We start from the raw sequence: 27504 nt of genomic DNA on the forward strand, positions 1-27504 counted from the left end.
CAACTGCACATAAACACGGCATGATTGGTAAGACACCAGTTCGCAAAGCGAACACGAGACGACGCACGAAACCAAAACCAAAAGTCCGCCGCCCCCGGCGCTCGTACCTCTTTTTCTTTTTGTCCATGGTTGCTCGATGCTTGTTACGCGCCCGAGGTAGCAGTGCGGGATGCGTTCAACCGGTGACAAACGGAGGGATCGCTTCAGATTATGCTTTTATACACGGTATGAAACCTATTATTCCCAACTACAACTTCAAAAGATTATCCAACGTTCAAATAAAAAAATTTCATCGCATCTCACCACCGAAATCAAAACCAAGAGCGCGTCTATCGTTTGAACCAATCGCCACACGAGGAGCCCGTTGTCGTCACGCTTCGACGGCGCACTTTAGTTCACCTTTCTGCCGCCGCCTCGGCGGGGTCTCAGGCATCGTTCCCGGCGCTATTATTACCGCGCCTGTTTGCTCGGTTGTTGCGGCACCCAAACTTCTGTTCGGGCCAGAACTTGGTCAACAGTATCTGAGACGTGCCTGACATCCATTTCAATCGTCGAATAAAACTTCGAAACTGCCTTTACGGTCCCTTTAAGCTGAGACAGCGGCCAGAGCTACAAGCGCGAGCTAGTCCGCGCTCCTGACTTTGAGGCGTGCATTTCTAGCGCGAGTGCTCGTTCTGCGGAAGAACGCTTCAAAGCAGCGACCTCGAGCTCTCATGCGTGTAGCATTGGCTGCAGTCTTAGCTACGAAAGCGAAATTTGTTTCACGCCTATTCATTTGTTTAAATGGGGTGTATGTTGTGCCGGCAGCCGAAAAACTCTAGACTACTTTTTTTTTTTTTTTTTTTTTTTTTGGATGCCGGCAGGAAAGTTAAGAAAACTAATTTTAAGACGAATTAATATATTTCAAGATTGCGCCTGATGGCGGTCTGTGACGCTCCGTTCGAATGCCGCCACGTCTTTGGCCTCTAAAGAACAGCGCCTTTTTGTGGCGGTATGGCCCGCTCATGGAGGTACTTAGTCCTGAATGGGAATAGGCGGAAAACGCTAACAAATTTACTGCGTTAGATATGTTAAAGCTCCCACAGAGCTTCTGCAACGTCTATTCTACAGCATCAAGATCGTCGTTATCTGCAGATGTTAGATAAGAGTTTGATCTGAGGATGCGGGGACCTTAGCCAAGCCAACCATACGACTGCACCCCTTCCCTTCCCCCCCCCCCCCCCCCCCCCCTTCCGGGTCCGGTGTGAATAACGCGCGCAAATATGGCACCCAGTGAATACCTTATATCCATGGCTTGCAGGTGTAGCAATTCGTGGTTACTTGCGGTTTTTTGTGCATACTGGATCCCTCGAGCTGCGGTGTGAAACTAATGTGGTGAACCGAACGCTCGTGGCACATAAAATACCAACATGGCCACGAATGACGTTATGGGCGAGGTGTTTTAGGCCATAGGGCGTACAGTCCTCGGATACTACTACTAGGCGAGATTGTCCCACGTCGAAGCCACCAGGCGGCAACGCTCGCAACTACAGTACCCTTGGTCGTGCAGGAGACATTGACGTCACGAGCACGACACGCATTGCGCTTCTTGTTGGCCGATTTTGAAGAGAGTGGTTGAGAGCTTGCGGGCGAAGTCATTTCGTTTTCACACACTTTTAAATAATAACTCGCACCACTAAATTATCAAAATTACATTTTTCAATGAGTGCAGGGACAGTTAAGATGACTGCAGCTTATAAATTATTTTTATTTTGTGTATAGCTATCACAAAGTTTAAACAATGTAGCAACCAAAGCTCGGTCTTCTGGCGTCCCCGCACGCTGTCATCTCCTTTTCTCTTTCCCAGTTTCTTCCCGCATAGCAAGCTGGCCTTTTTTTTTTCCGGGTTGAAATTATTAATTTTTAGAAATGTGCTTTTGTTCTAACGGCCAACAGGAAGAATGCATGAGTTGGAAGAGCATGGAGGGCGGCTGGATTTGAGCACAGACCCGGCCACTCGAGAGTCGTCCCTTGCAATGCACTTGGTGCCTCTGCGGCTGATTCTCGGGCTGCTGTCGTCACTCCTTCTGGTCATGCTGCTTGTCAAGGTCTATGCCAAGTTGACTGTTGGAAAGTGCAAGTCTTCGGTGGACATGTCTGGAAAGACGGTCATCATCACCGGTTCCAACACAGGTGAGTGGCGACAGAGTTGAAGAAAAGTATGTCAGGCCACTGGTCTCCTCTGGGGGACTGGCTGGCGCACTCTGCAAACCAGTTCGAAGCCAGCAGAAGTAATCAGCTTCTCCTGGAAGTGAGCGTTTAGCAGGCTTTTCAACTCTTCCCAATGTTGGCGATGTATTTATTTTATTTTTTTTTATTACAAGAGAGCCTGCTTTTTGACAATAACAGCGCATACAGTCCCGAGAAGTATTCTGGGAAGTTCTTTGATCTTATAATTTTGAGATTTTAGTTGATTAGGTGTGCACGTCCCGCGTTGAAATGCTTCATTATCGCGAGTATCCAAAGCGGATTAGTTAAACCCACAAAACAGGGCAAGAGAGCGCGGTCCGAAATATAACTAAATGCACTAAACGCAATCTGGGGGTTCGGGAGGATGGACGCAATCTCCCCGACCCCCAGAGAAACAGAAGGAATGTCTTCTCTCGCTTCTGCTCACGAAGCGCTCCATAGACATCCACGTTTAACTTCCGCTCCCTAAAATCCCACACCTGCTGTACCTCCACACCACCCCGCCCTAACCTCTTAGTGCCATTCGTTAAGACCCCTACCAAAAAAAAAACGGTTTAAAAATAAACCGGAATGAATCCGGAATTTCAAACCGTCATATGGGCCCCTAAGCAAACCGGATTCTAGAAACCGTAAAATGAACCGGAGATGCCCAGTCCGGAAACCCAAGCGTAATTGGTCGAAGGGGAAGTTGAACCGCATCTGGCCAAGCCGTAGAGCTTCATCGGAGTGGGTCTAACCGTATATGAAACCGTATCAGGTAACACCGGAATATAATAGAAATAGTTTAATAATGACATACCTGCTGTTTCACCTTCCGATGTACTGCAGCTGATGCTACAGGCCATCCCTTACAAAAATGTCATATCTAGACTTCTAATAAAAATACAGATATGAATATATAAGGAATTGGGCAGATATGACCACATATGCATAATCAGACCTTATCTAGATGGATATAGCCATATGTGCCCAATTCCTCATATACCATGTATAGACTGCTTTATATGATCCCTGGTTTGGGCCTGGAAAATAGGGTACCCTCCCCATATAAAGCAATTTTCGTGTGATGCTCCTTCTAGCATCACATTAAAATTATTGCCATCGGGCAGGTACCATACTTTCCGGTCCAGACAAGGAATCATATAATGCATTTCTATGAATATCCACGAAATATACATTTTACTGCTATCCCACACTTCCAAATGTGTGTTTACGTAGATACATCGACAGAATAAGCCACTGACCAATCTTTATTGGCCTGGCTCGAAATTTGTAATTTCGACAAATATGTATGATACAAAGATAAAATGCAGGCGATCGCTAGTGAGGAAACATGTCATTCGACGTCGGAAAATCACAGCCCTTTGGCGGGATTGGTTGTCGAGGGAGCACAGAGAATATGGTTTGCAAAAAAAGTTTTATACATAAAAGCGCCAAAACTCCAAACAAGCACTTCCGCCGTTCAAGAAAAAAAATTGTAATATCACACGGACAACCTGTAAAATAAACTAAAAATGTAATAGCACACAGACACCTATTAAAATAAAACAAAAGGAAGGCACATTTAAGCTGTAAACTATACGAAAGTTCCAAAGTCGTTGATTCTTAATCACAGGGTCAAGTCCTGATTAAACTCTCCGGTCGAACACATCAGTTTTGACAAGCGCTTGCTTGCTAGCCTCGTCGTTGAAGTACTTCCTTGCACCGTGCGATGTTCAAAGTCCCCCAGTCGCTCCTAGCTGGTCTTGTTTTTCCGTTCGGTCCCGAAATCATCCCTTGTGATCAACACATCGCACACACACACACACACACACACACACACACACACACAAAAACACCATTGTTCCATGTTTGCCGGAAGCAATACAAGATGGAAAGTTCATTACTGCTCCTTGAACACGACGAGGTCACCACCATTTCCCAGACTATAAAATGATGAGGGCATCATATCTTTAACTAAAACGTAATAAAAGAAAAAATAAATAAATGATGAACACATAAGTAACAAACACGGACTAAATCACGAGAAAAACATGAAATAATGAACACAAATAAAAAATAAAAACACAAAAAGGACTTTCACAGACAGCCACATTTGTTCAATTAACAATGAGGTTTAAGTCTGAAAAAAAAATATTCCTGCTGTCCTAAACATCACCAATATGGTGTATAAACTAGGCGACCTCGAGCAAAGCAGGAATATTTATGATCATGTTCAAGTGTCATTGCGAACTCAAAACGTGTGGCTACCTGCCTAGGTCCTTCATATTGCTATTCTTCTGAATTCTGTGTTCATTCTGTGGCTGATCAGAACCAGGCGGAACTTGGTGGTGCTCTTTCCATTCTGACATTACTTCGGACAGCTTTGTACCCATAGAGAGGAGCTTTAGCTTCTCTACATAATCCCACTCTTCTCCATGGAGATGCCCTCCGTGCATGCTGTAATTGGAAGAAAAAAAAAACAATAATCAGCACACATATACATTATTAGCTACATTGTTTTGCAATATTTTTTTCTAAATAGGCCCCTGGCCTAGGAGAACACGAGACTTTTTCTTGGGGCGATGTAAAGATTTGACACAACGATTTGGCCCGCATTTTGCTGAACAGCCAAATCCGCAGACACTTCACAATAATTGATGCTTATTAAGCAGTGTGCTTTATGTGGGGCCTTTAACTGCTAAGCATCCAAAGTGCGTGTCCGTCTGCATTTGCACAGTATACAGAAGAGGGGAGAATGCGGCCAGACTACTGTATTCACTCCTTGCAGCATACAGCTCGAGGATTCTCTAATTTTGCTTATACAGGGCGTTTCACCGCACAGAACGTACAAGCACAAGCTTGGAGGTCGCACATGCAGTCTAAAAAAACGATTACATCGCGTTTTTTTTCTTTGCACTATAAAACGTTGTGTAATTATAATCATAACATCAATGGGACTACACAATATTGCATTAAAGTTTCCAATTGGGTTTGTTTTATACCGCACAGCCACTGTCTGTACACAGGTCAACTAGCTCTACACATTCCGCTCAGCAGATGACTGCTAGGCTGAATCAGATAAGTGTCACACTTGCCGAGCTTGAAGTACACTGGTGATCTATACGAAGGTGAACAAGCAATCGTCGACTGCTCAGTACTGGGAGCATCATGCAACAGCTGACTTGCTCTCCTTTTCAAATGCCTTGCGAACCAAGTGTGGTAAGTCGTCTGATAAGGAGAGAACGTCACCACGGACGGAACTGAGCAGTTGATACTCACCTGTTTACCTTCATATGGATCAAGTCTCTAACTGGCCGAAGTAGCTAGTGTGTGTGCAGCATAAACGACTGTATTGAAATCTTTAGAGGAGGAAAGTTCAGAACAGGCTTGGTAAGGTTTCACGTTGCAAGTATGCCCATGCAAATTTTACTTTCTAAAACATAAAAATGCGTTTAAAATTGTCACCCAGGACAAGCTGCTCTTACACAGCTGTATATATAAGCCAGCTTACCCATCAACAACCTTTGCAGACTGCCATGGACCTGAGGGCTGCACTGAGTAGAAAGGTGAAAAATGTGCTGTAAATTATGTGAAACAAACAAGCAAAAGCAATCCTAGCATGCACAATTCGCTAGAGGCATTGACAAATAAAAATCAGAAGTTGGGTCAATTATGTTAACGCAGTATACTTCAAACGCGTACCTTGAGTGCTGGCAAAATATTTGTTGCCTTCAATCTAGATAAGCTTGTAAATTTACATGCCAATTAATAAATAACTTAAAGGCTGAAATATATTTCGATGGAACTACAAAAACCAAAGACTAGCTCTGCAAATATGGTGCTATCTAGTACACCATAGCTGAGTAGAATCGGATTAGAGCGTCCCCCTTACAAAGACCGAAGCAAAACAAGTATAGAGACTGCAGTGCCACTACAACAGAAACGATGGTATTGTGATCTCGTGGAGATAAGAGTTCGGAATAAGTGTGACAGGCTTTGGCATGACAAATATGCCAATGTCATTATTCATTTTTGCATATCCTACGGTGACAGTGCAGGGAAACAATCACACACCAGATACTCAGAAAGACAAGCACACACGCTAAACGCATAGCTCTTGTGTATTCGACTACTTCATTCTTCACTTCAACGTCTGGATTGACTTTCCAGAACGTGATAAGCAGAGGTAGCACAAAATACAAGGAAAAAAAGCGAAACACAAGACAAAAGAAAAAAACGAAAAAAGAAAACCCTTACAAATCATCCTTCTTCCTCACCGCTATTGTTTAGATAGATATTGAAGCTCTTTGGTCAGCAGTGCTATAGAAGGACTACTTACACACTTGTCTTTCAGATGCTATATACTTTGCGCTTTCATTATTTCTATCTATCTATTAATCTATCTATTAATTCATATCTATCTATTATAAAACAATTTTCAAAATGGGCTACGCAACCACAATCTTGACAGCAAATTCCCAAATGTACAGCGACGACTCGCTGGTTATAAAAATGCTCCCTTAAACGATCATTCAAACACCTGCCAGTCTGGCCTACATACTTCTTACCACATTAGTTATGTAGACCGGACTGGCAGGTGTTTGAATGATTGTTGAAAGGATCATTTTCATAACACCCACCGAGTCGCCGCTGGACATTTCGGAACCCACTCTCCGGATTGTGGTTGTGTAGCACATTTTGAAAATTGTTCCGTAATAGTTAGGAGTCGAGACCCATTGCCAAGAGAAATAATGAAAGCACAAAGAATAGAGCATCTGAAAAACAAGTGTGTAAGTAGTCCTATTGTGTTGTCGACCAAAAAGCTCCAATTTCTATCTTAAGGATAGCAGTGAGGGAGAGGGATGACTTGTAAGGACTTCCTATTTTCGTTTTTTCTCCGTTTCTTTTTTTTTTTTTCCTTGTATTTTGTGCTATGCTCCTTAGCACGATCTGAAAAGTCAATCTAGACGTTCAAGAGAAGAACGAAGTAGTCGAATACACGAGTTGTAAGTTCAGCGCGTGTGCATGTCTTCCTGAGTATCTGGCGTGCAAATGTTCCTCTGCGCTGTCACCGTAGAATATGGTTCATCAACTCGCCCAAGCATCCATTCTATCATTTCTGCAACGTTAAAATGACTCTGAAAGTGCGAGCACCTACAGGGTGTATTCACGCAAGTCTTGCAAGTGTTGAGTTGTAGGTACAGTGCCCCGGTTGTGTCCATATGCGATATATGACCAAATACCACAAAGACTGACACTGCAAACTTCTCCGAAAACCAATGGGCGCGGTGGCGAGCGGCAAAAGTGGTGCTCTTCACCACTCTCGCCGTTTGTTCGCGTTTGTACGTTGCTACTAACAAGCACACCAATGAGAAGGCTCTGCCATTATTGGGAACACTAAATAAACAAATACAAAATACAGATACAACACACAGCAATATTGAATGCAAGTAGTGACGCACTTCTGTTGGAGTTCTGTGGATATTTATACAGCGTGTAGTTGGTGAGCCATTTGAAAGTTGCAACGAGTTGCTCGCTGTAGATGAGCAATTTAGCCAGTACAGTATGACTGCTAGCCTGGAATCTTCCACCTGCACTACGCAGTAGTGATACATGACCGCATGCCGGTACAATGCTTATCTAGATCGAAATGGGCAGGGGTGGGGATTGAGCTCAGGATCCCTGGGTTCTGCAGCGGAAGCTTTGTTCCACGTGTTCCGAGCTGATGTGCGCTAGCCCAGTCGGCCACTGATCCCCAACGCAAGGCAATGCAACGCACTTCTGTTGTAAACTCAGCATTCCGCTTACGAATGAAATGCGGAATTTCCCTAAAGGCTTTCATTCAACGTGAGTGGCAACAGAATTGCTAAAGGCCAGCCCATAAATACAGTCTGTGTTAAAAGCAATCCTAGCAGCAAGTAGTTGCTATTACATTGCTCAATATATAGAGCACTTTACCATTAACAGCCTTGGCAGTCTTCCATCAAACCAGGACTTCAGCAGGGAAGACTGTCATTTTGTGTCGTCTCAGGTAACTCACATCAGGATGGCGAAAGTGAATGCAAACGTCTAATTGGGAAAGGCTTCAGTAAGTATGAAGATGAAAACACAGATTAGAATATATGATAAAAAATATCATGGACCAACTTGAAAAAGGTGCACAAAAAGACAAGGACAAAAGGACAGGAACACGTAGGACGCAGACTGGTGCATATTCGCAACTCGATCTATTGAACACAAAAGAAATTAAGTAAGAGGATGAGAGAATTCAGAAAGGCTGTACTCGGAGAATGTGAGCTTCAGGAACCGGGGCGTGAGGCAAAGATGTCAGGTAGATTGTTTTACAGACACTCTAGAATTAGCAACAGCTTTTCCATGTAGTAAAGTGATGAGTTCATTCTGATTGAACATCTTGAAAGATAGCACACAAAAAACAAGGAATAAAGGAAAGGAATACATACACTACATACGAGTGCGGACTCACACACATAAATTAGAGAGAAAAAAAGAATGCGTTAGGAGGTTTAGCAAAAGTTCAAACAGGTCCAAGTGGGCCGTGCTGATTCACTCATATGCATAATACTGTAAAAACAAATTCCTCGGCAGCTCAGGTAACAGACGGATGTGCGGACAAATTGGTCGCCCATACTACAAATAATAAAAGCCTAAAATAATTCTCTTTTATGTTTTTATAGTATCATGTTTCTCCTAAGGATGTAAACAGTGCATAGGTAGGTGACAATCCATCGTAGATTTTAGAAAAAAATTGAGCTCTCTTTATGTACTAGCCATCCAATTGTTACCTTCACTAACATGAAATTGTTTTTTTCTTTTTTTTTTTTTTAATCGGCTCTTGCTAACAGGTAAATCAGCGCGTTCCACCTGGGCCTGTGCTCGAGCCCTACCTCATTTTTATTTCTCCCTTCTCTGATTTATGCGAGTTCAGTTTGCGCTTGCATGAGGTCTAAGTGTTACTCTCCCTGTCTCCTTGATTTTTTGCGAACTATTTTTCAAGATGTTCAATTAGTACCAGCTCACCACCTTACTACAATCATGCAACAACTAAAAACAATTACAACTTACACCATTCGCTAAAGTCAGTACCAAACGAAAAATCAGGGATAGGGTGAGGTATGTCTAACACTACATACTTACACTCAACAAAATATAGATACCAAAAACTGGCGGGACACTACCTTAATTCAGGACATGCTTGTAAATTTCCCTAGAAGCTTGTAATTAATACTTGATAGCCTCTAAAAAAACAGCAGTATGAAAAGAGTAAATGCTTCAACAATTAAAGCAGCCCAAGTGTTTCTGGAGGTGTGAAATTCGTTGCACGTGCGTTGGATCATACAAAACACGTGTACAGCAAATGATATTTAGAGTTCGACATTTCGCGAGGTATAAGTGCCGGCATCAAAACTTATTTCGCTGGCACAAATTTTTGCGATCGAAAGTGGTATGCTATGCATTAATCACCATGGGGTGAATTCATTGCGGCACCAATTTTTGGCAATTCTTTTTCTGATTACAAATCGCGAAAATGAAATCGTTTGTAGACGACTGGGCGGTGGAAGCTACGGGCTTGCTCGATCAATCAATCGCCGCTTTTTGTCGGGTCCAGCTCTCCGCACGCAATGGCGTCGGCGATGGAGGGGCACTGCACCGCGCGCTTTTTACGGCAGAGGGAGGCAATCACCCCCCCCCCCCCCCCCCCCCCCCACCCTCCGTCTCCCAAAGAGTTCCGCCGCTACTGATGGACCTTGAGCGAGTACAGTCTCTCCATCGGGGAAAAAAGAAGAAAAACAGCCTCGCGTAACACCATTCGCGCGCAATAAATAATACTGGTAAAAGCAAGCGATCTGCATACAATAACAAGCTTGAACGCAAGAAATAAGCTAGCTCCAACGAACAAAGGAACAAACTTACTTCGGATCCCGTGCCATGATCTTGGCTGTTGAGCTGATTTGACGTAGTTCCAGGTCTCACAGTCACTTCCGTCTTTTTCGGACACGTTTGAAGCTAAGGCCTACTCCACGCATCGCGACTAATCGGGAAATTTAACCGTCAGCCAGTCGTGAACGCAGGGATTCAAACTGTTCAAACGCACATGGCCGACACGCCTGGCAAACCGTGCGAAACATTGGCTGTTGATTCGATAAGATTGTTTTCGTATCTTCAAAACGTTTCAAATAAAAGGATAAGCAAACCGCATTACAAAACTTATAAAAGACACAGTATAATAAATTATTGGGCACGTCAATGTTGCCATAATATTATGAATAAGTTCTGAACACTTAGCAAAATATTAAATACGAAACTAAGTGTACAATGCTCCGAAACGAATTTATACTTCTAGAAAACGCAGCACGCCCACCCGGCGTCTGTAGCGCAGCTTGTTAACGCTCTCTCTCCCTGAGGGTGCGGTCTTAGGTTCGAATCTTAGTGCGCACTCATCTCATATCAAGTTTTCTGTATTAGTTCTTATTACTTTAAATATTTTGTTTTTACCTTTTGTATTCGTTTTTATTATTTTAAATATTTTTTTCTCGCCTTTTTGTAGTAGTTTTTATTATTTTCAATATTTTTTTTCTCGCCTTTTTGTATTAGTTTTTATTCTTTGTAAATATTTGTTTTCACTTTTTTGATTAGTTTTTAATATTTTAGATATTTTTCCGACGTTTTTGTATTAGCTTTTATCATTTTAAATATTTTCTGTTTTTGCAGTCGTTGGAACCGTTCTTTAGGGTAATAATCACGTAGAAGGTGAAAAATAAAAAGAGCGAGCCAAAGTTTAAACCGTTGCAATGCACAAACCGTAGCCCTCTTGTTTTGCCGGGATAATTCCTAACCGTAGGCAAACGGCACAAGTCCTTTCAAAGAAGAAAGCAATGTAATAATAATGAGCATATTGCGAGCAAAATGGGAAAATGTGGAAGTGGTAAAACTGCCACAGTAATGCAGCCGAAGTTTTTTCTGAAAGCGGACATCTTCACCCACTATTGAATCAAAAATACCGCAATTTTAAGGCAGTAACTTAGCTGAGCTCATAGCGCGATACGTATTAAGTGTATCTCTTAATATTCTGACTTCCGGAAAGTAGTATTTAATTTGTTCTGGTAGATCAGTGCTATCCCCCGCGTGCCGCCAGGTTTTATTTATACAGGTTGCGCTCCGCAGTTTTACTTTTTTTATTAGGCCTAGACACGTTTTTATTCCTAAGATTCAAATACAGCACGGATAATTAAACTAGCTTTCAGAAATGGTATCGTTCGGCGTTGTAACAATTATTTTTCGTAGCGTCAAAGGGTCACGTTCACAAACCCGGCATTGTGAACATCCACAACGCAGTGGTGTTTCTCGCTTTTTTGCGTTAAAAAAAGTTTTTATATTCGCGTTCCTTGGTACGGTATGTCGTATAATATAAGCTATCAAAGAGACAGATATCGTTTGGCTATGGAAACATTTGAAATATTTCTGTTAGATAATCGTAACTACCACAGAAAACAGTTGATTCCTGCCTGAAATAGCATATTTTCACACTCAATTTCGTAGCGTCAACGCATCTCTTACTTTTCTAGTCTCTGGTAAGTAATGTTTATTATTGTTTTTGTAACTGAAAGCGCATGCTCAATAATGTCAGGTTTTTTTTTCATTTTTTTGCTCCGTTATATCGTTTTCATTTTTTATCAGAGCCAAACACGTGTGTACACCACCGGACCTTAAGTGTAGTACATCACATTAAACTAGCTTCCTGAAAAAAGTAATGCACGGCGTTGTGAAATTTATTTTTTTGCGGCGTAGGCGGTCATATTCTCTTCTTCTTCTTCTTCTTTCTTTATTGAATGGAGGGTTTTTTGGAGATGTTGGCACTGTCTATTCAGTGCCGGCTACTCCACTACGGTTGATTGGTCTTGGTAATATATACACTTGAGAGCCACTTAGGATGTATAGTTCAAGTTAAAAATACCCTGAAAGCTGTGTACTCATATATACATACGGATGGGCATATAAACCACACTCACGCGCACAGAAGTAACGATGCTACACCGTATGGCACGTAGTTGCACACCCCAGGCAACGTTCCGAGTTAGTACGTATAAGTCATGTCGCTTTCGACGATAAAGTCGCGCACAGCATTTAACGCCTTTCTTTAAAGGGCCGGACTGGGCCATGGTCCAAGCACTTTCGAGAGAGTAAACGGTCGATTGTCCATGAAGCGTAATCGCTGTTCAAGTCACTTGCGTTGTCTTGAAAATCGGACACAATGAATAATCAGATGTTCGACATCTTCTGCTTGTCCACAGGGACATTCAGGGGATGACGCTCGTGATATTTTGTGCAAGACTTTTTTCGTGAAGGCAACATTTAGACGAAGTCTATGAAGCAATGTGTCCAGATGCCGTGGTAAAATGGTGTCTGCTGGAAAATTCAGGTGAGGATCAATGGAGAAGAGAAGAGAGTTCTTTGAGTGCTCATCAAACCAGGAATCTTTACATAAGTTTTCACTGGACTTGCGGAGTAGAGACCTCAGGTCAGTTCGTGATATCGGGATCAGTTGGGCTTCTGCGCAGTCATGTTCCAGGGCGGCGAGTCTGTCGGCTTCCACGTTGCCAGGTACGCCACTGTGTCCGGGCACCCACTGTAATTTTATGTCATGTCCGGCACTTTTAAGCAACGATGTTTTCCTGTAAAATTCTGTAAACGAACTTTGCATTTATACTTCGTGTGTTTACGTTTCGTAGGGATTCTAGAGCTGCTTTCGAATCTGTACAAATGACCCATCTTCTTGTTTCGTAGGTTTCTTTTATAAAATAAAGAGCTGACAAGATGCCATGAAGTTCTGAAGACGTGGAGGAGGTCTGGTGGGAGAGACGATTGCACACTTTTACATTTAAATCTGGAATCGTAAAACCAGAGGCAGAGCCCCTCTCTGTGGTTGATCCATCTGTGTAAATCAAGCTAGAATCCCGAAATGACGAGAGGTGGGATAACGTCAGTTGTGCAGCTACGACACCGGACACAGCCGATTTTTTCTCAATGTTTGGTATGTTGGTTTGAATGTGAGGAACTGTAATGGTCCAAGGTGCACAGCTGTTTTCATATTTCCAGTATTCAAACGGTGGGCATATGGCTTCGCATAGTGCTAAGGACCTATGTAAACGCGCTCCATATCTTTCTTGAACGGGGTTCGCAAGTGGGTGGTGGCGATGCTGTGAAGTGATACGTAGAAGGTGCCTGCATGTCTCTTGGTCCCGGAGAACTGAAATAGGTAATTCTCTAGCTTCAGCTATGACAAGGACGCCGGATGTAGCGCGGGGGACACCTAAGCACACTCTTAGGCTACGAGCCAACAAGTAGTGTAGTCGGTTGTCCAGAGTCTTCGAAAGCCCATGAAGGATTGGAAGTGAGTAAGTGATTGCTTGACGCACGAGCGCGCCGTGCAATTGGAGCATTGCCGATGTTGAAGCTCCCCACTTCGTGCCTGCTATGCAGCGCAGGGCATGAATAACTATATTAATTCTGGTCTCTAGCGCATTTACATGTTTCGTCCATGTGAGTGATTGGTCAAGTGTTATTCCTAGAAATCGATGTTCACGAACCATTTCAAGGTTTCGACCATGCGAAACAAGTTTAAATTCTTCTATACGTTTCCGCGTAAACGGCAGAACGACAAATTTTTCTACCGATAAATCCATTCCGCGTTCTTTTAGAAACTTTTCAATGATATCTAGGCCGTTCTGCAACTGTGCTTGAAGTATTTGTATAGAAGAGCTCGAAGCCCAAATACAGATGTCATCCGCGTATATGGAAAAGTTGAGACACGATGGCAGCAATTTGGAGAGCTGGGACATGACGGCATTAAATAATGTCGGTGAGGCTGACATTATTTAACTGGTGAGGCTGACTGAACGAAAAGACTCCACGGACAACGGTGATTTTCCTGGCTTCAATATCGGAACAACTTGTGCGATCTTCCAGCATTCAGGAAGAATTTCGTCTTCCCAAATGCAATTGAAGAATTGCAACAATACGTCCGTTGCTGTTGGTCCAAGATTAGCGAGCGCTCCATACGTTACACCATCTGGACCAGGGGCGGTGCGTTTTCTTGTCGTCCGAAGTGCGGTTTTCATTTCTCCCATGGTATACATGCTGTCCAGTTGTACATTAGCTTCTGAGCTGTGCCTTTTGAAACTGGTTTCAGCATAAGTGCAAGATAATTTGTGCTCAGAGCTGTTGGCCGCTTCTCCTGGTTTTGAGAGCAATTTACAAAACTCGTCGGCCACGGTCATTTTAAGTACACCGCGTGCAACAGCCAAAGCGCGAAATGGTGCTTTCTGGATAACAGGGAGCTGCAGGCTGCGTAGAATTATCCATACTTTGGGTATCGGAGTGAATGGAGTCAATGTTCCGCAGATTCCTCGCCAGTTTTTTGTAGCCAGTTTTTGTAATTCTCTGCGCATAAGTCCGTGGATGCGTTGGGCTTCCTTATAAAACTCAAGACTTCCAGTTCTTCTATATCGACGTTCTGACCTGCGGCGTATGGCCCGCAGCCGTTCATGTTCTCCGTTTATACCTGTGTGACCTTGCGGAACGGGAAGTTTTCGGGTCACCCTTTTGAGGTTGCTGCTGACGCATTCTGCGAAGTTGTCAATTGTTGCCACTTGATTAATATTTGCCGTGTTGAAATGGCGATACGCCTTCCAGTTTGTGTATGAAATTAGTCGACGATTTTTGGAGCGCAAAAGTTTGGGGTGATGCACGAGAATCGGTAGGTGATCACTTCCCCTAGTTTCAGTATCCGTTCTCCAGGTTATGCCGGGCGCAAATTCACGTGAGCACATAGTCAAGCCCAGGCAACTCGAATAATCGTGACCTCTCAGGAATGTTGGTGAACCGTCGTTAAGTAGGGTAATATCGAATTTGTCCATAATGTTTTCAATCGAACGCCCTCTCGCATCCGTGTGATCACTTCCCCATATTGTGTTTTGGGCGTTAAAGTCACCACATACAATATAGGGCTCACTTAGGGTTTTTAAAACAGAATAAAACGATACACTGGCGCCAGATTCGATGTAAACGCTTGACAAGCACACACTCACACGCCCGAATAGAACTTTGCAAGTAACATACTCCCGTGCGTCGCAGTCGTCAGATGAGGCCACTAGAGATGAGGGCAGGTCCTTGCGTACACAGAGCATGGCTCGGCTAAGTCCATTTAAACGCTGTGATTTGTATGTTACATAATTTGAAAGACGAAAATCATCATTTACTCTGGCCTCTGAGAGAGCCAAAATAGGAAATTGGTATTGGGCAATGAAATGACGGAAGTCACCGCTTTTTGAGCGTAATCCGTTTGCATTCCATTGAAATATGGCAGTTGTTTCATATAACTTATTCATAAGGTTGAGTTTGGAATCCCCGTGATGCAAGGGTAATCAGAGGTTCCATCGTTAGGAGAGTTTGTACCTCTTGTACATTTCGGATGTCCGGAAATGATCGTAAGATTGCTTTTAACGCAGCGAATACAAGTGGAAGGATGATCTTCTCCAAGCTATCATTTTCTGATTGTATGTTCCTCGTAGTCGTACCACCGTCGTTTCTGCTCGCACGTTTTCTCCGAGGTGAAGGTATAGGTGAAGTGACAGTTTGCTTTGGTCGAGTTTCCTGTGCGTCCGGAGCTTGGGTTTTTTGACGCACTTGACTTTTCAGTGGGTTGCTTGTCAAAACTGTAGAGTACGTTCCCTTCGCCCCTTGTATGTGGGGAAAGTGCAATGGGTCTTGAAGACTTGGAACTGGAGTTGTGCGAATCATCTTTGGATTGGGCGGAGGCGATCGTCTCTTTTGTGGTCTTCCTTCTTGCAGTTCCTGTTTCCTCGACAGAGACGCAGTTTTCTTACTTGGGCATCCTCCGTACGACGCTGCATGGGGTCCAGCGCAATTCGCACAAAGAGGAGATTGTTTTAAACCGCATTCTTTATGGTGATGCGATCCCGCGCAAACTTTACACCGCTGCGGTCCCCGGCAGTACTTGGCAATGTGACCATGTTTCTGACAGCGGAAACACTGCACAGCTGTTCCAAAGTACTCTTGGACTGGATGGCTTGTAAAACCTAACATTACCCGGGTTGGTAGTGGCTTGTCTGGTCGGAAGTGAAGCATCACGCTGTCATGATATATTGTGTCTGTGCTATCATCGTCTTCACGCCGGTAGTAGGACGCCTGGCGTCGGAGTGAGAGCACCCCGAAGTCCTTCAAGAACTCTAAGAGTTCTTCTTCTGTATATTCCAGAGGAACTCCCGTGATTTTTCCGATATTCCTGGAGTAGGACTTGGGGACTGTGGCTGTGCATGTAACACCAACCAGAGTGGTTATGGCCAGGAGTTTGTTGACTGACGCAAGTGATGCCACATTGACCACCAGGCTTCCGTCCTTGGTGAAGCGATGCGCGATCAGTTTCTCTTGTGACACTGCGAGGATTTCTGAAGCAATTGCGTTCGGATTTAAACTCCAGAACGATGATCCAGGGTTTGTTGGTTTGATCAGGATTGGAATCCCTGAGGGGCGATCTTTTTTATAAGAAACGAAGGTGAATGGAGTGCCTCCTTCTTCGATGCTCTCCATCCCGCTTATCGAGTAGTTCGAGGTTGTGTCCTCGTAATAGTCCTCCGTACCTGTACGTGGTCTTTTTGCTGCATGATCAGCGATTGGATGTGCGTCTTGCGTACAGCCGATGGGTCCAGTGTCTCTCACTTGCTCACTTTGGTCGGCCGTTAGGCCTCCTAAAGTGCCAGGGCTTGCGGAATTCATTCTTGGTATTCTCGGGCGGGAGATCGCCCGTCGGCGCCTGTAAACGCTGCTCCCTTGCTCAGACGTTGTTTTTTCTTAATATCCGGTAAATAAAAAGGTATCAATATTATGAAATAATTAGAGAAAAATCGAAATATAAGCAGGAGCCAAAGGAAGAGTGGACTTGCCTGCCAACTTCGTCGTCGTCTTTTTCCTCATATTCTCAAATCTTGGGCAGCAAATTTTCTTCACCGCATTGTTTTTTCTTACGTTTTCGCGATAAAACACGTCAGACTTGCCATGTTGGGATAAAATACACTAGCGTCGGCCGTCATTTAGGAAGGAATAATCAACACAAACATTTCCACTCGTTATTCATGAATTGCCGCAGTTCGTCAGAATCTCAATGACTTGACTGCATAGTGAAAAAGGCAAAAAAAAAAAATAAAACGATGCCGGTCAGTAAACGGATCTTCCATGTCGGGGCTCGCCAGTTTGAACAGCAAAGCGCCGATGCCGGCCAGTCCTCGAACTTCCATGTAAATACTGGCCATCAAAGGATATATTAGCTTTCACTTCACAAAATACTTTTAATTTTTGTGATTCTTTTCTGTTCAGATAAATTCTGGATCACGTTAATATGAAACATACACTTAACGCCAATGTCAAACCTCTCACATTTGTTTTTCTTTGTGTTGTCTCAAAATTGTCACTTGCGACACGTTTCAGACTGAATGAATACCAGGTTTTCTTTTCCGCCAGCTCTGCATGACAGTCAATTTACCTCGTTTATTCATACTGGCTACTGCATGTCAGGAAAATCGGTGGTTTTGATAGAACCGAATTGGATGGACATATGAGAATTCTAACTTATTAGTTATTACACTGAAGGCGACACATACTGATACATGTAGCGATGTAGGAGTGTGACAGATTTAGAAATAGACTTTTTTATTATCAGCACGACCACTGATTCCAACTCATTATCCTTAATTTTAAAGTTAGATTGAACGGAAATGTATTACCAGATTCACCACTCGCTGAAAGTAACTCTGTCAAATCGCCACGATATTTCATGATCCCTCCTCCAAGTCATACCTGAGAAAAACTTTTTTTTTTCGGCTAATATTGGTTACAACCGGTTACCGGTAAATACTTTACGGTTACGGTTACGGTTACGGTTACGGTTATGTTTTTTTTTTTTAAATTTCAAATAACAATTTTGTTCCGATTATGGTTACTGAAAATTTTCGTTCCTAAATGGTTTTCAGTTTCGGTTACGGTTACGGTTCGAGTCCCTGCTTTGCGTACCTATATTGATGAAAGCCCTTGAAAGTGCCTGCATGTGCACCATTATAAAATGTTGAACATTCAGGCATAAACAAGGAGACCGCAGGAAAGCTATCTAAGATACTGAAATTACACTTGATGCTGTGACATCAAATTAGATCTTGTTTTTGTTTGTTGTTATGTGGAGAAAATTATGTGAAAAAGGTTATTTGACAGTTATCAAGCAATTTTTTTAAAAAATAATTAAGAAATAATAAAACATAGTTCAAGCATAATAATGAACAAGTATTGCAGAGTGAATAAAAAAAGCTAGATGGAATTAGATGGCGATGACTTGCGCAAAAAACGCCTTGATGTCACCTTTTTGGCACCGCGTATCAGCTCGCTGTCTTCTGCGGTCTGAGCTCTGATCGACGCAGCCCGTACGGTATCGGGACGGATTGTTTGCAACTTAATGCTTCAACCATACGCATGAAAGTCTTCGGCAGCAGGCGGCTAATCCGATTTTCTTTTGAAAAAGATATGGCAAAGTATGGTTTGTGCAAAGCGGATATTTTCAGTCTAGACTTTGTCCAATTTGCCTGTTAACCGAATTTGGCAAAGAATGGTTTGTTCGAACCGCATATTGTGTGTCTAGAATTCCTTCAATTGTACTTTTAACCGGATTCCAAAAATCACAGTTTCTGCGAACCGATTAGGAAAATCAGGGTTTGTGTGAACCGGAATTTGTCTGTCTGGAATTCCTCCAATTTGACTTTGAAGCAGATTAGGAAAATCACGATTTGTGTGAACCGGAATTTGTCTGTCTGGAATTCCTCCAATTTGACTTTGAAGCGGATTAGGAAAATCACGGTTTGTGCGAACCGGAATATGTCTCTCCGGAATTCCTCCAATTTGAGTTCGAAACGGATTAGGAAAATCACGGTTTGAGCGAACCGGGATTTGCCCGTCTGGAATTCCTCCAATTTGACTTTGAACCGGATTAGGAAAATCACGGTGTGAGCGAACCGGAATTTGCCTCTTCGGAATTCCTCCAGTTTGACTTCAACCGGATTTGAAAATTCACGGTTTGTGCGAACCGGAAGCCGCCTTTCCGGTGTGACTCCGGTATGATTTTAGTCCGGATTTCACTTTCCGGACTAATTTCCAACCGTTATTTTTGCTAGGGCTCGCTATTCCACGTGGCCAAAATTCCACGTGGCTAATAAAACGCTTTTTTCCGACCAAGTCGCAGAGCGGCTAAGCGTCGCCCAGCCCCCTATAGACGGATACGCTGTTTACAAGCAAGTCAGCGTTTGCCCACACCAGGTACGGCCACTGCCCATGCTCAGAAACGATATTCGCCTGAAGTTGAGCTTCTTCTCACGCTCCGTACCGACAGCAGCTCCACCGCCGTGGCGTAACATCAGAGGCGGACGTCGATCTATTAAAGAGATGAATGACTGAATGAATGAATGAATGTTTATTTTTCCGGAATTAACCGAAATCGAGACAGGGACTAAAGGCGCGAAGCCTGACAAGTGAGTCAATCACGCTAAAAGCTTGTTCAGTCCGAATAAGGGGCGGATTTAAGAGAACCGAGTGTATACGGTTGAACTAAGACAATGTATACGGTGGGAAACATAGGGAGAGGAGGAGAAGAAAGCATGCGATGGGCGTCAGAGCGCCGATCTCTGATTGGAAGGATAGTGGGTAGACGCTAGGGCTAGCTGCCTTTGTCTATTATACCCGCTGAGTCAAATCCAATCTAAACCTCCAATCCACATTTGAGGCTTCCTGATTGGTTCAATCAGATAGTAACGTCGACTGCAATCGGACTTAAAGTGAAACAGAGCATAGACCTCCTCTGCGCTATTGGATTCAAACTACTATTCGCACACCCATGCATAATAGTTTTAACATCGGCGCCAACATTTTCAGTTCAACAGGCTTTTTTTTTTTTTAATATTAAAGTGGTTTTACGATTTGCATCATAGCCGGAAGACGACTTCTTCGTTTTCATGCAGGGATCGGCAAGGAGACGGCCCGGGAGCTGGCCAGGCGGAACGCACGAGTGATCCTGGCATGCCGGAACCAGGAAAAGGCTCGCGAAGCAGCCGAAGACATTCTCAAGACCACGGGCAGACAAGTGGTCTGCATGAAGCTAGACCTGTGCTCCTTCGATTCTGTTAAAGAGTTTGCTACTCAAGTGATCGCGTCGGAGGATCGCCTGGATGTTCTCATCAATAACGCCGGCATGATGTGTGAGTTGACGCATTTACGATTTTGTTTTCAACAAAAGTATGCAGGCACAGCACTAAGGCCTCTTCAGAAGCAGCCTAAATTCTTTGATTATATGGGCCATTTTATAAAACAGTGAGCATGGGGAAAAAAAGCATGAGATATGTGCGCTTCGACAACAGAAAATTAATTTAATGCACGAATAGCAACTCTTGCCTTGGAGTGTACCTGGCTGTGTTTAATTTAGTCGATCATGTGGTGCCATGTGTCATTATAAAACTTTTGCATGGAGTAGAGCATGAAGCACTTGATTCAAGAACCACGCATTCCTTAGAATACTTCAATTTAAAATAGTGGCATGTTAGTTTGCTGGTCTATATTGAGGTGCGATGCTCTTACAAGAGAGGAAAGCAGACGCTTTCCTTTCTATGTAGCGGTGTTATTTTTTCAAAGCTGCATTACGGATGCCAGAGGGTTTATATTCGAGGTAATTTGCATTGGAGTTTAGACAGCGTACACTTGTACCCCATTCAAACGATCATAAAGATACCTTTAGCTAAAGGACCCTTATTCTTCCCAACGAATATTTTCGCGAACCTCCGCGCGTGACGTGTGCTCGCGACCCTGCAGCGCGGATTGATTCCCCGGTTGCAAAGAGACTTATGTTCAAGGTACATTCATGCTGGCTGTGTGAATAGGGTATTAAGCCCAGTTGACACATACAGCGGAGCGCTCAGTTAGCGCTTTATGAGCGTTGGAAGCTGCGCTCTTGTGGAACTGACTTGCGCGTGACGTAGCGCTTGGTCAGCGCTTCAGAATCGCTTCAGTGGGTGTATTGTTAGCGCTTCAGCAGCGCAGTGTATGCGCTCTCACGCTCCTTGTGCCGTGCATTCTTAGGAAAAAGGGTCAGTATAGTCCTCCCTAAAGGGAGGAACGCTCTTGACACATATGTTCCTTCAGAAAGGGGGAAACTTTCGTGCCTTAAGCAGGGGAGCAAAAGTTCCTCCGTCGACTGCATCTCATTATGGCGGCCACGAATCGAGCAAATCGAGCTCGATAAGGCTTAACGAGAACACTATGTCTATTGTACGAAGCGAGAGGAGCAGCAAATAAAAACGTAACACAAGCTTTCCGCGAACTGTATTTATTTCCGAAGTTTCTTTACCCCTGCAGGTAAAGAAACTTATGTTTCGAAAACATGCAGTCACTCAGTCTTCTCATCATCAGCACTGCGATGTTCAACAGAGACAACCGGCACCCAGTTCGCGCACTTTATGTCTTACCTTTGCTAGTCCTCGAGCCGCAATTCCTTCGTCAACCGTTGCGTCAACCGCACATCACAGAGGAGTGAAAATCATTCGCCCGCAAAACCAAAAGCCGCTCTCAAGAAAAAGCAAATCCGAAGCAACCTGTTGGCTTAGCTCAGCACAGCAACACGAAATTATGGCGTAGCCGCGTAGCGTAAAAGGATGTTAAATCGCTTGCCACCAGATGGCAGGGTCAAGCAGAGTAATCGCAAGTAGCTAGGCTAGGTGGCGCTAGGTACCGCCCAATTCATGTTTTACAAAAAAATATTTTTATTTTCTTACGCCACAATTGCGTTTCCTTTTCAGGCGGGAACACATTTGCGAAAAAACGAACCGAAAATCGGAGAGAAATCGGAGGCTGCGAAAATCGCAGCTTGCGATTTTCGGAAGACGAGCCACATGAGGTGGAATGCGCGGCGCGGAAATCGCAATGCACTGCGGTTTTCGTGCTCCGACTTCAGGAGGCTGTGCGGTAGTCTGGCGAACTGGCGTCCCATATCTCGCGCCTCTTAAAAACTTCAGCTATTAGAACCTCGTTGAATGCCACGCGAGCCTTTGTACCGCCACCCTTTGCTAAAGACAGAAGGGGTTTTCTACGAAGGTTGAGACGAGAACGCAAGGATGGCATACGATGTTGCCTGCGCTGCTTCTGAAGCTGCGTGAGCCGCCATGTTGCGAGCCCATCGTATCTCTTCGTTCCGTCCTGTTCCGGGCTTTCGCTCACCGAGCTCCTCCGCCCCGAATTCGGAGGCGCCGTGCGAAAATATCTGGCGCTGCAGATCTTCCGAACCGCTCCCGATTTTCGGAAAAGGGGAGGAGCCTAGCTGCCGTGCGATTTTCGTGTGCGGTTTTCGCATAAAATTCGGCTTTTTTTCGCAAATGTGTTCCCGGCTTTCTTCGGGAATCTCTAACCTATGTAGACACGTTACGCTCACTACAAGCATCAGGTGAACATATATTGAGCGCATACACAGGCATCGCACATACAAACATCAATACAACAGCACACTACCCCGATCACTACTCCCGTGCTCTGCGTTTCCGTCTTTTATACTGGTCGTTTTGAACGTACGGAATTTATCGATTACTCCCTAAGCAATAAAAAATATTCCGAACATGTTCATTTTTTTTCCAGCAATGTCATACATCTGAATCTATTTCTAATGGCTCAGGGGATAAATCTCTTATTAAAAAGAAAACGCTCGATCATGCCGTAATTAATTGAAAGCCAATAAATCGAGCCACTCCAATGTGGTTCCAAGCCATGAGTTTGTTTTCCCGCACGGCCCTTCGTAGCCAGTATTTATATTGTAGTGTTTGTTTTTCTATTTGCGCTGCTCGCGCACGGCTGCAATTGCCGTCTTGAATTAATCTTTGTAGAGCGGATATTCACTCAGCTGGAAGTGATGCTTTAAGGGCAGAGAAATCGCTTTTCGATCAACTTGAATGCAGTCAAAGCCGCGACTTGCGGCAACTGTTAAGTGTACGGAGCTACGCCGTAGCGAGCTCGAAAACTTCTAGCGCTCATCCCAGCGCGCCACTTGGAGGGCCGTTTCTGCAGGAACCGTAATATATTTAAACAGTAAAATAAAGGATAGCGTTTTTTTTCCAATTTTACCTGTTTTTTTTATGCTAAACTTCCATTGTAAATATACGTACTTTCCGTCATACTTTCGTACTGTTCAGTCTTTTCCCCAGAGCGCAATCACTCTCGGGGACCGACAGTCACATTGGCCACTGTACGATAGGAGCTTACCGTTCAGACCAGCGTTCCAACATGACTATCCACACGCCGATCGACTGCACCTAATCCCTCAATTGGTTTTAAACTCTTTAATGTAAAGCGGAATGTCATCCTGCGACACCCCGCCCCCTCCGACCACGGCCCGACCAGCGGCATCAATGCCCGACAGTTTACGTTATCTCATCTTGTTACACCACTGATACGCGAACACACGGTCACATCGGCGATAATTCCAGTCTTCTGTTCACAACCCACAACACTCCCATCACGATGTCGCTGACACGCAGATATACAGAACCACGTTGACGATGTTGCTGACACGCAGAAATACAGAATCACGTTGAACGCCAGTTGGCACTCGGCACGGGACAACACAACCGAACTCAGCGCGGAAGGCATCCAGGCAGCCGGCAGGAAAACCTGCCTGCCTTGGACGCAGTTCCCGCGATTTCCGCAACGTCGAAAAAACGTCGACACAGTCCCTCGTGGTTTCACCATAGAGTAATATACACAAGGTAAAGAGCGGACACTGCCATAGGCCCCAGCGGCCCAGATAGATCAGTGACAGGTAGCGCTCCTAGTGGGCGGTATTAAGCATAATCTGATTCCGTTTCCGGTCAAGTTAGTTTCGGTTTTGGTTTGGGCGTTTCTGCTCCGGTTCTCCGGTACCCCTCTCTCTTTCCTCCTCGCCTCGCTCGGCTCTCGGGACTCCCGAAGCCGCTGTTTTTTTTTTTAATACTGACGCACTTTTGCTTTATTTTTTACGATAGAGTCCGTGCAAAATGTGTCAAACAATAGTTCAACTTACTTCACAAAGCAGAAGTATATATGTTTCTTGTCTTTTTCTATTGTAAAGCATTGAAGTTACACAATCGCCGCATTGACTCCTGACTGATGGAGCATTTTGGGGTCAACAACAGTAAGTGGTTCGAATACATTTTATTGGACCACATTCATGTATACATTATCTACTTCAGAAGCTCTGTATGTTTTATACGAAAGAGGTCGATACTCGCAAAAATAAATGACTATGAAGGACGTCAGCATATCGTGCACTTCGTAATAAATTCTTAGCGGAACCAAGTTAAAAACCTTTTCCACGGAGAACATGCTGTATGATACATTCACTTTCACGCCGACTCGGGTACGGGAAGTAAGTGCAAAAATAAATAAGACATCGCTATCATTACCAGTCATAAAAGTATAATAACAGTGCGAAGCACACGCCGGATAGTACAAATTCCGCGATTTCCGGCAAATATAAAAAACACCAAAATGCATAGCCTCAAACTCACTGCGGGCGAGCCATTAACAAGCAATGAGAACTCTATTCGAAATCTGACAAGATTCAACGTCCCTAAACATTCCCCGATATTGTTCAGAAAAGAAATATGGCTTCAGAAAAAAGCGGCTAAAAATCTATGGACAGTAGATACAAAAGTGGATACATTTTCTTTCAAATATTTTTAGCCTCTATGCACAATTTTCTGTCGAAATTTTGTAGAAAGTGGACAAATATTTTTGTTAGGGAGCCGTGATACACATTCGCTGGAAAAATGGGAAACAAATGTTTGGAGAGCAAGCTGCACCGCCCACTTAATAAACACTTTTTGTTTTTGGTTTCGCAACCGCCTCTGTTAATACACTATTAACAGTTAAACCTGTCTCGTTGCTTACTAGCCACTGAAGAGTGCAACCGAACTTTGTCCGAATTCCGGTTAAGAAATCAAACATGTCAACACAAGCGTATTCTGCAAAACAATTTTAAAAACCTTTTGTGGTACTCCTCTGGGCAAAGGCTAAAACCACCCAGACCTCAAAGTGTGCTATACAAGGCGGCACACACTCCTTGAAAATGTGCCACACTCTCTATTATGGAAAGAAAGTGATTTTCCAGTTGCTGAATGAAATGAAAGGCAGCCTGTGGTGGTACCACTAAGTTCCCGAAGAATTTTCCAGGCACGTGGTATGCTTTAGGAACAAGACAGTATTGGTGAGGCCTGGTCAAGTTATTAGACTCATCTGATAGCAGCTGAGAACAGCCATAGCTGTAAGTTGTCTGTTCAAGCAAAAGCTTGATCAAATAGCCCCAAACGTAATAAAAAAGTGGACGAGTCATCAATTATGTTAGACCTGATGTCTGATGCCAGCTCAGAAATATCCTCCAGTGGTGGGAAGTCATCAATTGGAAGACATTCCACAATGTCTGAAATTAAACTTTCATGGTGCGAAGATATTTCCAACTCCTTAAGGAGGTCAGCCTTGTCATCCTCTACGTTTTCATTGTCCGACAGTTTCAACAGTTTTTTTATCGAGAGGTGTTTTAGTCCTGAGGTGAACTCATGCGCATTTGGGTTTGTGTTGCAGCCCAGCATTTGTCGTATATAGCTCCAAAAACGTTCTCAATGTGTCTTGCTGCAGGCGTCGTGTAAGTAAGTCATGGCTGCTTGAAAGCAGTAGTGTAAGTCATGGCTGCTTGAAAGCTCATCCCAGAGCACGAGGACACTTTTTATAGTAACTTGCCACCCCATGATGGCTTATGGCTGCCTCCTACTTCGGAACTGCCATGCTGAAATCCATCCGAGTTACTGGTGGAGAAAATCAAGTATTTCAGATTCTCCCTTCAAAATGGCATGACGCAACTTCTGCCCTGTCTACTTGAATTTTTTAGCTATTTAGAGAATCAAAAAGTATGCACATCCTATCACAGAAATAGGCTGTAGCCATGGCTGCCTCAGGAAGTTCCTTGGCCTAAAAAAGGGAAATGATTTCAAGAAAGAGTGAGGCACTCAGTACCTGTGGGGCACAATTTTCTTCCATGTTACAGAAAGGTTCTTGAAAAAATGTGTCTCTCAGTAAGTTTCGGAGCCAATTGCAAGCTCATCTCATGAATAGAACAATAAAGTTCAACAATAGAGGACCACTCAATGATCTCATTTCCAATGCAAAGTTTGTGGGCTTGGAGATTGCTCTTGGTTTTTTTTTTGGGAAGGTGCGGAACATCAAAGACAAAGTAAACGTGTTCGTTGTCAACTTCAAAAAATGGCTTATCAACACACACACCTAGCTTACGTTTGAAGCCCCCTAACCACAGACCACAGCCTTTACTGTGAAGCCAACAGTCTTAAGCTCCCGAATGAGAGAAATGAGGAGACTGCGTTAAACAGAAGACGTTTTTGGAGTGTGCACAACAGTATATGCAAGGGGCTAAACGCACCTCCTGAAAATTTCAGACAGCATAACAACCAAGGCTCTATCTGCAATGTTAGAGGTTCGTTCAACACCGTCATCTGTAAACCCATGGACAATGCCGTGTGCAGGGTCGTTAGTTAAATTCTTTTTTTTTAAAACAATCTCATCGAAAATCAACATGCACACACGTTCAAGTGCAGCCAGACAGCCCGGCAGAAACAACAGCGCGAGAAGCTCGAACCGATCGGCTCCACGAATTCACGCCGAGCATGCGAGCACGCGGGCGGTCATGCGTCACCTTGATTGATGCAAAGTCGACCGAACATGATGCAGCAGAAAGCACAGATGGACGGCACGCACGGCACAGACGAACGACGCAGGGACGAGCAGAGGCCATGCAGAATGATGCAGAGGCGACGGCGTGCAGGCAGGCAGGCCATGGCAGGCGCCATTCATCACGTGGTTTTTGTGACGTATTTGATTTAAACTATTTAGTCGTTTTAAGTACTTGAAATAGTTTTAAAGCATTGCCATTTAAAAAATAAACACTTTACACGGAAAGAGTTTTAAGTAATTTTAACCAAATTGCAGAAAAGCGCCACGTAGCGGAGGGTATGAAACGCACTATGTGGGCCGCGAATCGGCTCCTGTGTCCTCTCTTTACGTTTACTATATTACTCTATGGTTTCACTGCTGTAGTTCTGCGTGTGTCCCGCAAATCGGAGACGGCCGTCTTACCCAGTGTAT

General features: G+C 44.0%; 1 protein-coding gene across 1 annotated transcript in view; it reads left to right on the forward strand.

Moving 5' to 3' along the window:
- The first annotated feature begins 1940 nt into the window (after nt 1-1940).
- The window catches only part of LOC120849962 (retinol dehydrogenase 12), a 54726-nt gene continuing 29162 nt past the window's right edge, over nt 1941-27504 (forward strand). The window contains exons 1-2 of the mRNA XM_040222293.3: nt 1941-2172; nt 20301-20537. Coding sequence (XP_040078227.1) covers nt 1941-2172; nt 20301-20537 — 469 coding nt within the window. The remainder of the gene's footprint in view (nt 2173-20300; nt 20538-27504) is intronic.

Source organism: Ixodes scapularis, unplaced genomic scaffold, assembly GCF_016920785.2.
Source record: "Ixodes scapularis isolate PalLabHiFi unplaced genomic scaffold, ASM1692078v2 PGA_scaffold5__190_contigs__length_132052651, whole genome shotgun sequence".
Classification (NCBI taxonomy): domain Eukaryota; kingdom Metazoa; phylum Arthropoda; class Arachnida; order Ixodida; family Ixodidae; genus Ixodes; species Ixodes scapularis.